Here is a 14,057-nt window from a genome sequence, read left to right on the forward strand (position 1 = left end):
AAGTCATTGCAGGATACTATGCTAGATATCTATATATACTATGATAGATATCTATGATATACTATGTAGATATCAACCCAGACTTCTCAAAAGTGTCAGACAGGAAAACAATATACAACCTAGAAAAAGATTTCTAGAGCACAAGTTTGTCAGTCATTAGGAATGAAAACTCCATCATTATTCACATTCATTACAATTCTTTAAAACACTTGATACTTTTGATCTCTTACCATTTTTACTGATATCGAGTTCTTTGAGATTAACTAAGCTGGCAATGGTGGTGGGCAGGCTGGAGAGGTCGTTGTCCGGAATACTCAGTTTGCGTAAAGCTTGACAGTTGAACAGTTGCTGCAACACGAAAAGATTCTTTATAGGGTTTACAGGAAAAAGATCAGTTTGGGTTCATTATTGATACACAGAAGCAACAACTACCACAAAATTACATTTGCTACATAAGAATTTCCACTGCAAAACCAAATCCTCCTTTCAACCTGAAGTAATCAATACATCACATTGAAAGCACCTATTTAACATAGCTGTTCTCTTCAAGAAACTTCACTATCTCATCCAACACCTTGCACATGTAAGAATTAATAAAACCACCATACAGACAGCAGCCATGAAAAGTCATTTCACATGTAGGAGCACTGTCCTGCACAGTCAGAGCTGCTGTATACAAAGAACAAGCAGGTTTATTTCTTAGCCAGAGTAGCTTAGACCTTCTTCAAGCCCAGTGTAGGTATAAAGTCTATGTACTCATTTCTAGGCTATTTGAAAATGCATAATAATTCCATTCCCTATATTATACACTCAGAAAATTGTCTGGAGAGCAGAAAATTAACACAAAATGGTGTACAAACACCAACCTGGCACTTCACTGCAAGGAAAGTTTAGATAATTTTGAAACTGGATTTTTCTGCGGTAACTCAGAATCCTTCAGAGAAATCCTGCTTCTTCTTCAAGATAATCTCTCCTCAGAAGCCTGAGAGGGAATCAGGTGAATAAAACTGCTCAGACTGAGGAGCACAACACACCATCAATTGGCACCAGGTATGAAAGAGCCTTTTTACTGAGAGACACTTCTCAAAATGCCTTCGTATTGACAGTTCTCTCAGGTTTCCCATGAGACGCACCCAGTACTACAGCCCAGTAACTGAACCATTTCCATACTGGGGCCTGCCCTTCCCAGCATAGATCAGCCAGAAGAATTTCTGTACACCCAAGAACCCGAACTGGGACACACATTTCTGCTTGCAGACAATGGTAATAAAGGGAAATCTCTCTGGAGAGCATGAGGAATCCCTTTGCAATGCATCTGAGAGCACCTGCTTTTTTAATGGAAGCTCATCAATTTGGACGAGAGTGGGAATGATGAAATTACAGGCGCTGGGGTTTGCTCTGGACATTTTCAGCGCTGTACTGAGAACAGCTGTAGACATGAGGAATGTTCAGCACAGGGACCCTGCAGAAATCTGGTGCACATACAAACCATTCCAATGCTATTATACCTGCAACATGGAATTCCCAGAGCATGTTCCCAGAGAGAATTCTTTTATTAAAAGCCAAGGAAGGCTTGGAACCTAAAGTGTGGACAATATCTGAACAGATATGAGGCTTTTGAATAGGTGAGTGAAGGAGTGTAATAAAAAATATTCCCTTGGGAGTAATTTTATGATGTACTGTTGTCTCAGAATACGAGAGCGTGAATACAGGTATGTAGGCCCAAAATTGCCCTTTTTTTTTTTTTTTCACCCATTGGATTTTCAAAAGGTGTCTTTCTCCATTTCTAGTGCTTTCTGGCCTTGCCATCACAATGTGGATGTAATTGTCAGACTGTATGTCCAAATAATACTTTTATTGCTTTCAGAGTGGAAGCCAAGTGGTGCTAATAGTGCTGGGATGGGAGTTACAACAATGGGCATTATTCTGCATATCTGCAGCTCTTGACTCCACAGCAATAGCTGCTGGCTCCCAGGGCCACAAGAGAACAATACGAAATTTCTGCTTTTCACTTTGCACAGAAATAACTGTGGAATAGATTGGGCAATATATCGGGGGAATGTGAAGTCAGAATCACAAAGGAATAACACATTTTAGCTTTGCAGAACAGAAACACAATTTCTTATTGGCAGATGTAGAAAAAGTATTCAATGCCTTCAATGGAGGCTAACTTACGCAGCAAATGCAACACAAGAGAAAATATAGTTAATTTATAACAGCTCCCCATCTACGTGAGCTGTACGTCAGTGATCACCTCAGTACCATTCAGGTTTCCGTTGTTTTGCTTGTTCTCAGGGAGACAATTGAGCATTAACTGTAGCTCTAATTTCAGGGGCACATTTAGCATTTCTGGCGTCTAATTTACCAACACGGGAGATGGCGAAACACACTGGTGGCTATTTCTAGAATTGGTTGTTAGAGACAGATGAATTCTTCCTAAGTCATTAACAAGTAAACTAATTTTGTCCGCCACAAATTAGTCCAGATTTTGCTTTATATTTATAAGGGAAAGCTGCTGGGGAGAATTTTTATCTCATTCATGTTTTTCTGGATACTCATTGCCAGTGACTCGGCCTTCATTAAAATCAATATTCTTTTTAATTAGTCACTGATTCATTTGACTCATACAAATAGGGACAGACTTGCAGCAGCAGCAGCTCACAATAATGAAGTCAAAGGCAAATAAAATAAAAGACTTGGCTAGATTGAGGGGAAAATAGAAAATAAGAATTATACAACAATCCTATACATCCTTAAAAGAAAATTATCATAAATTAGGAACTAGAAATCCATTTCAATGAAGATAGCAAAGAAAAAAAGTGTATATATGATGCATAAAATGTAAGGTAAAATAAATTTAAAAAAAAGACTGAATAAGTTTAATACATCAGTTGCATGTAAAGTAATTTATTGGTTTCTAGTGTGTCATCTATCTAGGTAGATAAGGACTTAACAGAGATTTTACACGTGCTTTTTTCATCAGATTTTTAAACATGATAAAGCATTCTGATGAGAGACTGTTTCCAAAGAATATTGCAACTTCAGAGGCACATAAACCTTGGTAAATAATAGAAAACCGACAAAACAAATGGTCTCTGGAAGAAGTTATTTGAATTCACGCTTACAGAGAGAGCAAAGTTCTCCCTGTGGTAGATCATAACGTGTAATGCAAAAGTTAATTTTAATTAATATGGTGCCATTTTAAGACAAAAAAATGGCATTTTCGCTCCTACAAAATTAATTAAATAGTTCAGACACATGCAGCAAAAAAATATTGGAAGCAGAAAATCCAATAAGGGAATTACTTAAATTGTTTAATTTATGGTCATGATTAATAAAAGCTTAAGACAAAAAAATTATGAATGGTATAAAGAAAGTAAATTAACACTCCCATCAATCTTCTGTTATACAAGGCCAAGGCTACATTAAGCGATGCATTTACCAAACTTAAGACCAATTGAAAAGGTTTATTCAATATATCGTCTTTGCTTCGAAGTATTATTCATAACAAAAATGAGAAAAAAGAGGTGCAAAAAATAGAGGGCTACACACTTAAATTTCTCCAAGGTGTGTGTTTTTCTCCAAGGCGAGTTTCACAAATAACAAATACAAAGCAGGTGACAACACAACACAGAGCAGAGATTCACTGCACCCCCCGTTCAGTTCTGACCCTCTCAGCTGGCACCTCCATCCCAGTCTCACCAGTTTGGACCCCTCACCTTTGGCCCTCAGTTTTTCCATATAGAATTATGGAATATCTCTCGTTTGATGCCCTAATATATTTGTCTTCCATTGTACACTGCAATTTAGCAATGCACACTTTCAAGAGACCCCAAACAAATATTCCAAAAATCCCTCGCTACACGAAACACTTTTTTATATCCTTCAGTAGCGTGATGAAAATGTCCAAGGTTAACCATGTATTATCATTTAAAGAGAAGCAGTCCTGAAGGTGTTCATTAGCAGTAAAATGGCCTTGGCTACAATCCATGTCATATTTATGGGGACAGCAAACATCTCAGGTTCTCGCTGTCCCTTCCAGGAGCAGAGATAAGGCAGCTCTCCAGTCTCCTGCCACTGAACAGATTGTAGCCACCCTGTCTCACCGTCCGTAAAGAATTTCTTGATGGAGTGAGCAATCCGAAGCAATGAACCATCACATCCGAATAAAGGAGCTCCATGTAATGGAAAAAGTACGTTTTCTACATTTGTAAATAGAAATTATATGAAGCCTCTATGCAGTGTAGGAAAGAAATATGTTGAGAGATGATGAAGAATGGATTACAGTGGAACAATGTTTAATTAAAGACTTGTAAGCATCTTTCATTATTGTTGAGAAAAATTCAATTAAGGAATGGCTTACATTACTTCACGCTTCATTATGCAGCCAGCACCTACCCTTAATTGGTTTTTCCACTACCTTGCCCTCTTTTGTTTCCAGAACACTTAAGTTACAGTAGCTTTTCATTCCTCATAGTAAACATTAATCAACAGAAGAACAGATTTAAAGATTCCATGAAGGAAGTTTTACACAGGAGGGATAACTTAAGTAATTTCATTGCAGGACCTCATTTGCAATTATAAAAATATTAGTCACATAGCACTGGTGTTCTTCTCACGGGGATAAACAGCTGACAAAGAGCTCGTTTTAACCACAGGGCTACAGAGGATCCCAACGGGAGACCAGCTACCTCATATATTAGTGTATTCCTGGTCAAGGTATCCAATGCCACATTAATTACTTGATGCGCAAGAACTACTTCTTTTGAACAACTGTTTATTTCCCAATTTAAGCCTTCATTGGCTGCCCCTTCTCCTCCCCTCACAGCAAGAACGTGTCTCACTGGGTTGGGCTCTTCAGAGAGGGCAGGAAGAAAGATTTGGAAAACTGTAATTGAATTTCTAGAGTTAATAGCCATGACCTCCCACAGCAAGCCCTATTTCAGAGCTGAAGCACATGCTGAATACAGGTTTAAGGACATGAGTTTGACACGTGTATCACAGCAGAACACCGATTACCTTGGGTAGCTCCTCAATTTGATTGGCATCTAGGTAAAGTTCCTCTAACGTCCGCTCAAAGTTAAAAACCTCCTTTGGCACCTGCTGTAGGCCACAGTGAGAGTAATCCAACACCGAGACAATTTCTTCTTCGCCACGAAAACACCGGCAGGGCACCAGGCGGCCGATAATTTTCCTTTTGGTTGTCATCTCCAAGCAGCATACTGCAGGAAAAGGGGAAAAAACAGTTTTCTGAAACATTTTGGGGACTATTTCTTTAGAATTATTATCAAGATTGCAGGCCATTAAGTACAGTTTTTCCCGAGGGATACCTGTTGTCTGCATTCTGCATTTCTTATTCTACCTTCCTAGAAAACATGAAAAAGTGAGATTTGCTGGAGTAATCCCCCAAAGGAGTCTCAGTCCATCATCTGTTCCCCTAACACGCCAAGACCATCCACAACCGTTGCTTTCTTTAACAATGGAAATCAACAGTGTAAATCCTACAGGTATGAACATGTTAATCAGACAGAGTACAAAATGACGAGGTGCACTCCCTGCCTTTTCAACACCAATGAAGACAAGGATATGTAAACTTAATGGGTTATAAAACTAGAACATAAGTAACCCTCCCCCAGCTTGTCTGCCTGTCATTCCTGCTCCCTTGTATCACCTGCTGAAAACTCAGGTAAGCGACTCATCAGAAATACCAGGAATTTTCCTGCAGTAAGATAAACGGCTGGGACATTTCAGTGCAGTCGATACCCCAGTTTCTAATCCAGACATTCTGCAGCTCCTCCCTGCGCACAGTTTATATGAGCCTCTAACTCACAGGAGTCACAGTTTACACAACTGGATCTTACTTGTTTTCAGTGCAATAATAAACACTTTAACTCACTACTCTTTAGCCGAGAGAACTCAATAAGCAGATATTATACATGTCACACAGTCTCCAAATCTGGAATACTGACATTTTTAGAAGTTATTTTAACATGATTATACGTAAATCAGGCTGTTCTGAAACGTATTACCACAAAGCCAAGAAGGGCTAAACCTTCAACTTCCATTTCTAAACCACTTACAAGGTTTTGAGTTATATTTATGAAAAAGAAATGCACAATATTAGCCCAAGTAAAGCAAAATAAAGCTCATCAGGATCCTCTTTCACGGGATGCCAATGAAAAAGCAACTGCATATTTATGCAAAATATCAGTGAGGATAAATAATGGCTTAGGCAATATGAATTATCTGAAATGTAAGATTAAAAAAAAAATTAATTGGTCAGATAATGCTCCATTCATGGATCTCCGTGACTTTTTTCCTCATGTAATACATTAATATTTTGGAGATAAACAAAACTCTCAAATGTTTTATTTCCTTGTTTAAACTTTAGTAGCACCTAATCTGCCTCCAGCAACCCCAATGAGCTGAGCCCACGAATACTGTCAGAACAAATACTGGTTGTTCACGTTCCCAGGAAGGCAGATGTTGAAGGACACCAGTGAAGGCAAAGTGCAGCTGGTTGTTCATGTGGCAGAGCCATGTGGCTTCCTCTTGGCTCATTCTGGCTTGAGGGTAAAGCTTAAAACAGAAAGAGTATAGGAATTTTGTAATTCAGCTTGACCAGATGCCAGGTTTGTGGGTATAACGTAAAAGTTGTATCTTAATTACAGCCAGCTGATGCAATGAAAAAAATTGCATAAAGCAGTGCACATAAACTTCTGAAAATGTAAAAATAAACCACTTCTAGGTATGAAAAAAGAAGCAATTCATTTGCAAGCTAATAAATCACAAAACTGAAGTTTATTTCAGTTCAGCGGTATATTCTGCTGCAGAACACAAACAGTAACAGCTAAAATGTAAGGATGCCACATGCCAATCAAATCTACTCTGCAAGCTTTGATTTTAAATATTCTTCATTTAAACTCCTTCCAGCAGGAACACCAGATCCCCAGTCAGAGCTCACACTCAGCACTGGGGCTGGACCTGGGTTCTTGGCTGGTACTCAAGATCTGCTGTGATAAAGACGTTTATTTTAACATTGTCCCTAATTTTCCTCTGGAAATAAGGCTATGACCTTTGCAGTTTGAAATCTGTTGGTTCATTACTTTTACAGTTTACTCAACTTCAAAAAATTTTGCATTTGTCACTTTTTCTTTAAGGTGGGAAAAGTCACAAAGCTCAGCTCCAAAGCAAGTCCGGCAGACCAGCCCACCCCGCCAGACGTGCTCCCCATTCTCTCTCCAATCAGGGTTTTTCCAGTTGTCATTCCAATCTGCTCTCTCCAAATTGTTTTCACTGTGTCTGCTCCCACCACCACAGCACAACACGCAATCAGCTCGTTTGGTCTCAGAGAGTCTGTATTTGGATGTGAAAAGCGGCTTTGGCCATCCCTTCTTACAGTTATTCAGCTCACACCTGGCCTACCCGACATGGGGCTCATCTGCAGCTGCTGCAATGGGTGACTTGGGAAGCAGCAAGGAGAAGGGACAGAGCAGTGACAACAGGGAGAACTCCCAGCTGGGCAGGGCTGCAGGACGGGCTGTGCAGCACACAGTACAAAGCAGCCACCAGTCATGGTCCCTGGGCTGGGAGGGCCAGCTGTGGTGGCCGATTACAGCCCTCCCCTCCTGATGGAGCATCCCAGGACCTCTGACAGAGCTCCCTCCAAAGCTCTGATGAAGCATCCCCATATGTCTGATGGAGCACCCTGGTACATCTGACAAAGCACCCTCTATATGTCTGATGGAGCACCTCCATATGTCTGACAGAGCACCCTCCATATATCTGACAGAGCAACCTCCATATGTCCAATGGAACACCCCCATACATCTGATGAAGCACCCCCCATACATCTGATGAAGCATCCCCCATACATCTGACAGAGCCCCCCCATACAGCTGACGGAACCCCCCATACATCAGATAGAGCACCCCCATACATCAGGTAGAGCACTCCCCATACATCAGATAGAGCACCCCTCCATATATCTGATGGAGCACCCCCATACATCTGACGGAGGCCCCCATACATCTGACAGGGCCCCCCCAAGAAAAATGAAATGAGCTCTCAAGCTGCACAGCCTCTTTGTATTCAAGCAGAGGAAGCAGCATTTTCAGCTGCATATTTCCAACCTTGACACAATAAAAATAAATGCCCTTGGAATATCAAATTATTTGTAGCTTTTCGAGCCATTTGAAGATAATGAACAATTGAACAGTGACATGTAGTTCAGAAACTACTCAGAAAAACATTCTTCCCACAGGCATTGCAAAGCACTTAGCTTTGCATTATTCTCTACTGTACACATATGCATAAAACAAACCCCACGATTCATTTTAATAGAAACCCAGAACAATAGCAGAGTAATAGAACAGCTAGAAAATGCACAAACAGTGAGGTGATAGAACTGTGCTAAAACCAGCCATTACAACAGAAAAACATTTTACAAAACAGTTATTTCTTTTGCTTATGTAAACAGAAGTATTTCTATTATTGCAGTTCATAAGAATATCTATAACTTCTTGTTGGATAGAAAATTGTTTTAAAATTAGAAAGAAAAAATTGCAGAGTGATTTAATTGCTTTGTCCTCCTCAAAAGCTATAGTAAGAGATGACTGCCATGATAAATTAGGTTGGTAGGATTAACTGGTTATTTATTGAAATTGTCCTCTTTAGGAAACAAACGAACAAGCAAAAAAACCAACCAACCAACCAACCAACAAAACCCACACCAAACCAGAATGTGATCTGGATAGATGAGCAATCCATACTTAAGAAAAGATCAGTACTGGGATAAGAAAGGTATTGGAACCAGAACTATGGTGCATTGCTAAGATTTTGTGAGAAAAATGAGTCTGAAGTAACTCTGGCACAGAAACTGCTGCTTCCAGAATATTCACTGGAAGAATGGCCATGGGAAAGCATGAACGTCAGTGGAGCTTGCTAAGAAGTGGGTTTGTCTGTATCCATGGTCTGCTCCATTAGCTACCCTTTGTAATTGAAGAGAAAACAAACAAAAATGTTGAAAAATCCATTTAAAAACAAATCCCCATGGACTGATATTGTTCTTTGCAGTCACTTCAGAAAGCAGCAGAACAGAGTTAAAGGACCTGTGGTAGGATTGAAAAGAATAAAATGTCATGCCCTGTGGACCAATGGTAATTAAACCCTTTATTAATTTCAGTGTTATTAATTCCTACCCTGGACTAACTCCAGCTTTGGTAATTACACTTTTCTTACCTACATTTTATTCCTCCATAATTTCCAGAAAACTTTTCGTTTATTCTGATCGCTACTTGGGATCCTCGGCAACAAAATCAAAGTGTAAGGGTGAGGATGATGCCAAGCGCCGGGCTTTGGGAGCCCAAGTCACAAATATCACAGCCTCATCCCATTCCTTAACCTCGTGATACAGAACATGTTCCCACTTCCTTGTAAAAACACCAGTGCTTAGTCCTTTTCCCCATTTAAACCAGTGAAAGAAATGGAATTCTCCACAGCCGAGTATTAGAGGTGATTGATAGCATATGCCACACACTCTACATTAATGACTCTATAAGGTTGATACCACAGTCACAAATCAAGACTTGGAAAACTCTAAGTCTGCCCTGCAAAGGCAGCAGGAATGGGTCCAGGTCATTTGTCGAATACCAAAGAATTAAGATGAAAAGTACATACTTTTTTTTTTTTTTTGCAGTTATGATTTAGAAAATTCATTCACATCTTAACTAATAATTAATTCTACACATGTGCATTCATAACGAACTGTAGTGTACCACTTTTCAAGAACTCAGAAAAACAAAACAAAACAGAAACGTGTTTTTCCCCACAAAAGCTTAAAAATGTTACGGAATGTTTTCTGAGTGCTTTTTAAAAAATTCATTCTTACTTGAACTAGATTAAAGAAACTATGAAGGAAGCACACATATAAACTGCTATTTATCAGCTCCATGCAAGCATCTCATTATCATTATCTGCAGTTCATTCTCTTCTAAAGAAAATCCTTAATCTAAGAAAAACAGTAGTTTTATGGAAATTAATTACAACAAAATCTAATCTCTTCTCAATTAATGGATCTTTTGTGCAGCAAACCCACTAATCCCTGTTTCTCAGCAATCACAATAGAAGATATTCTCCTTACCTATTTAAAAGACAGAGGCAAAGAAAATTGCCGTATGGTTCACAAAACTGATTTAAAGATGGAACAGACCAGCTTGGCAGACTTCAGAACTTCAAGGATCTTGAAAGAATAGGAGAGCAGCAATTTTTTTTCAAAAGACAAGATAGAAGAATTTATTTATTCATCTCAGCAATGGGTGCACACATCATCAGATATGGCCATTTTCCCTTTTCCCCCTTCACAAAGTAATTAAAAATTTGTTTAAAAAAACACAACTAAAAATGCCATCTCTCTCTGAAAATATTTTTATCTAATCAGTTCAGTTTTATCCTAAAATATGCAAAGTGTTATCTTCAATGTGCTTTACTTTTCTATTAACAGTGTAAAAAAAACCCCAAACACTAAGAACATGTAGCAAGTGGTAATTATTGGGCAAGCAATTTGAAAGAGTTGTAACATAAAAAGCACTTTCAAATTGCCTTTGGAGTCCATTTGATTTCTTGTCAATAGTGCATTTAAAAGAAGAATTCCCAAATACCATATTCAAATATCTGACTGCAATTACGAAGTCAATTCTCTTGATCATCTTGGACCTGCAAAACTTCAAATGCATATATTTATGAACATGCTAAACCAACAAACCAACAAACCAACCAACCAACCCACAAACAACAAAAAATCAAACAAACACCAAAAATTCTGGGTAGAAAGTACTGGTAAGAGTATTTAAAAAAAAAAAAGGTTTGTGACTCCCAGAAGCTTTGGTTTATGTCAGACCAAGAATAATTGTGTTTCTGTAAGGAAAGCAGCTCCTAAAACTGGGGACCTACTGCATTCTGTGCAGTTCATCCTTCAGACAAATGTCATATAACCCTTCATTTAAAAATACTCTAGACTTCACAATAATCCAATTAAACACATTTTCAAATGGTTGCTGTAGAAGACAGAGATTTACCCTGATACAGAAGTACCAGGTGTAATTTTTCCAGCATATTCTGCTGAAAGGACAATGTGAGTGCAAAGAGATGAGGAAATACCAGTGACATTTCCATGCCACAGCCAGCTCTGATGATCTTCCCACAGCCCTAAGCTGGACCAGCAACCAGAGCAGCTGCCCACATACACACCATGGATTAATGATGGGTTTAACTTTTCTACCAAACAAGTGTTTGACGTAACACTTCGCTTGAGCATTGTTATCTCGGGGAGTTCCACAGTCAATGCCCTGAGCCACAATTCAAACGGGTACAACCCAGCAGGTGGTGGGTGCTGTGGGACCAACCTGGGGTGTCTGATCAGGTATCAAACACTGAAACTTCATTCAGAGAACTGAAAGAAGTTGCCAAGTGTAAGTGCTAGAAAGTTACAGAGAAATCCTGAAAATACAGAAACTACAAGTCTGAATGAGAGCATTGCAAGGCTGAAATGAGTAATAACAGCAACATTTGCCAGAGGGTTCAGAAAATATTAATTATATTCAAAGCAGCAGACAATTCGCTTCACTGATTTCTTTGTCATACATCACAGACAAGCGGTTTTTCTGTTCCTTTTTTCCTTCTCTTTTTATCAGCATCATCAACAACATCAATATGCTGATGTGTTGGCTCTTTGCAGTGAGTTACACTATCGGGCTTAGAAATCACAAATATATCAATGGCCAAAACCAACCACTGTTTCCATCATCCCTTCCACTGGAGTTTTCCAGTTGATTCCAAGAGGCCCAGAACTTCTTGTTCTGTTTTCTCTGCTGAAACAGATTTGCTCACAGGGACTGTGTATATGAAATGGAACAAAGCTGAGCATACGGTTGTAATTTAAACAAACAAACAAACCCCCCAAAACAACAATGAACACCAAAACAACCCTCTAATTTCCTTCAGCTAAAAGCCTTTTCCTCACTGATATTCTCCTAGTACTGGCCAGACATCCATTTTTTATTTCTTTCTCCTAATTAACAATGTGTGCTGTTTACATGATTTACATTGTATCCATTTTCAGTCTAGGTCACTGAAATAATTAAGGAACTTCAAAGCTCTCAGAGACAACTTAATTTTCAGTACAACTTTCCAATTAGAAACACAGCACTATTAATAATTCAGCTATTTTTTTTAATGTAGAAAGATTGTATCTGCATATCCAGGCTGTGCCATCCCCATCCAGCTTTTGGTGTTTAAATACCCTGCTCACCTTTGTGCTCCACACAGCTTTGTGGACACCATCTTGTGCTGTCTTATAGAAAACTCTTTGTGACTTTTACTCATTTATTTCTTTGCTTAGTCAGGCATATAACTCTTAATACCTCAATTTTGTAGTTTTTATTCTAGTCAAGACTTTTTGTCTGCAGCCATAATACCAGGCTTGTGACACGAGCATTATGGTTATATAAATTCTTATATCAGTAGTCACTGCTACTTTTCATATTCTCACTATTTTTCAGTTCAAAAAGAAATTCTGAAGGAATGTAATCTGCTTATTCTTTGCCTGCAAATCAGCATCCCACTGCCTTAAAACTGTATGTCACCTCTCGAATTTGCTTTTTTCCCCCTGAAGATATTGAAACGGGAAGGGGTATTAATGTCTTTGCAGAAGACGTTAACAACACTTTATCGGAAGCAAATACACAACTGGGCTGGGAAAAATTAAGGTCCATTTTTTTGCAAGGTTCCATTTAGTATATTTTTAAAAGAAGAAAGCACACTGCTTGGTTTGACCACATCTCTTTCCTTTTTTACCTCATTTTCTCCATTGGAAGTCACTCTCTCTATACATTCATTCATTTATTTATTTATTTGTGTGTTTGTTTGTTTTTTAAGTTACAGTTTTACATATCCTGTTTAGAAGCATGAAGTATATTCCATGGAAATGTCACACCTGAGCCAGGTGAAGGAGTCGGGCATGTGGTTTTTATGTTCTCATTGGTAACTCAAATTTGGGAATTTAGATATTCCGTTTGTAAAAAACATTTTTAATAGTTTTCATTAATCTTCCTGAAAAGATTAAGAAACCATGGTTCTAAAGGTGAAATCACAATAGCAGAATTATTAGAATGCTTTCAAAGGAGAATTAGTCTTATCAAAAAGAAGGGTGTGAAATATTATCTGAATTGTTTTCTTGCACAGAAATACCATGATAACCACCATATCTTATCCAGAAATGCCATTTATTGCATGATAATTGAATGCTCTTCATTGTATTTCCATTCTAATATTCTGCATTCAAGTTCTTATTTAGATCTTGCTAATCCTAAAATAACATAACCAAGCCTGAATAATAAGATTTCAACTTTACCTTTTGTCTTCCCACAATATCAATGAGAGAAAGTTTCTCTTTGCTGCACGATGTGGGATGTCACTTGTGACTTGACATTCAGGAAATTTGCAAAAAGAGTGAAGTAACACTTCAAACAGAATTATTTCTACCAAACACCAATCAGTTTTGAATTACCAGACCTCTAATCCCTCTCTGGGACACAGGACCCAACCTTCACCTTTTCTGATAACACATGCGCTTATTTCAATCACGGTTTACTATTGGTCTTGCCTTGAAATTCCTAAGTGAGGTTTTCTGAGTAAATGTTTTTTGGATGATCCTAATTATAGACAATGATGACTCCAGGAACAAAGACAGTTTAGTGACGGCAAAAGAAGCTGTTGGGGTTGTTTTTTTAAAGACAGTTTCTATCCTATTCCCCCCAAAGACAGTTTTCGCATAACCTTAAGAAACACTCCAGTTTTCTTCAGTTTCTTTTTACACAATAACTGACAGAATGTCAATAATTTGTTGCATATTAGTAGGACATGCTGAAAATTATTAATTATGCTCTGAATTGCTAGCAATGACAATCAGTTTGATGGCCCAGCCTGCAGACACTTGAGTAGGAGAGAATCCCAATAAACTAAGATGGGATATTGCCTTCTTTGGAAAGTGTCCTTTCTGA

The 14,057-nt window shown here is 38.5% G+C and overlaps 1 protein-coding gene across 1 annotated transcript in view; it reads right to left on the reverse strand.

Moving 5' to 3' along the window:
* Window positions 1-14,057, reverse strand: part of LRRC7 (leucine rich repeat containing 7) — a 136,536-nt gene that overhangs the window by 74,855 nt on the left and 47,624 nt on the right. Inside the window, 2 exon segments of the mRNA XM_065842604.2 lie at window positions 231-348; window positions 5,020-5,222. Of these exon segments, the coding sequence (XP_065698676.2) occupies window positions 231-348; window positions 5,020-5,222 (321 nt within the window).

This window comes from Patagioenas fasciata, chromosome 6 (genome assembly GCF_037038585.1).
Source record: "Patagioenas fasciata isolate bPatFas1 chromosome 6, bPatFas1.hap1, whole genome shotgun sequence".
NCBI lineage: Eukaryota > Metazoa > Chordata > Aves > Columbiformes > Columbidae > Patagioenas > Patagioenas fasciata.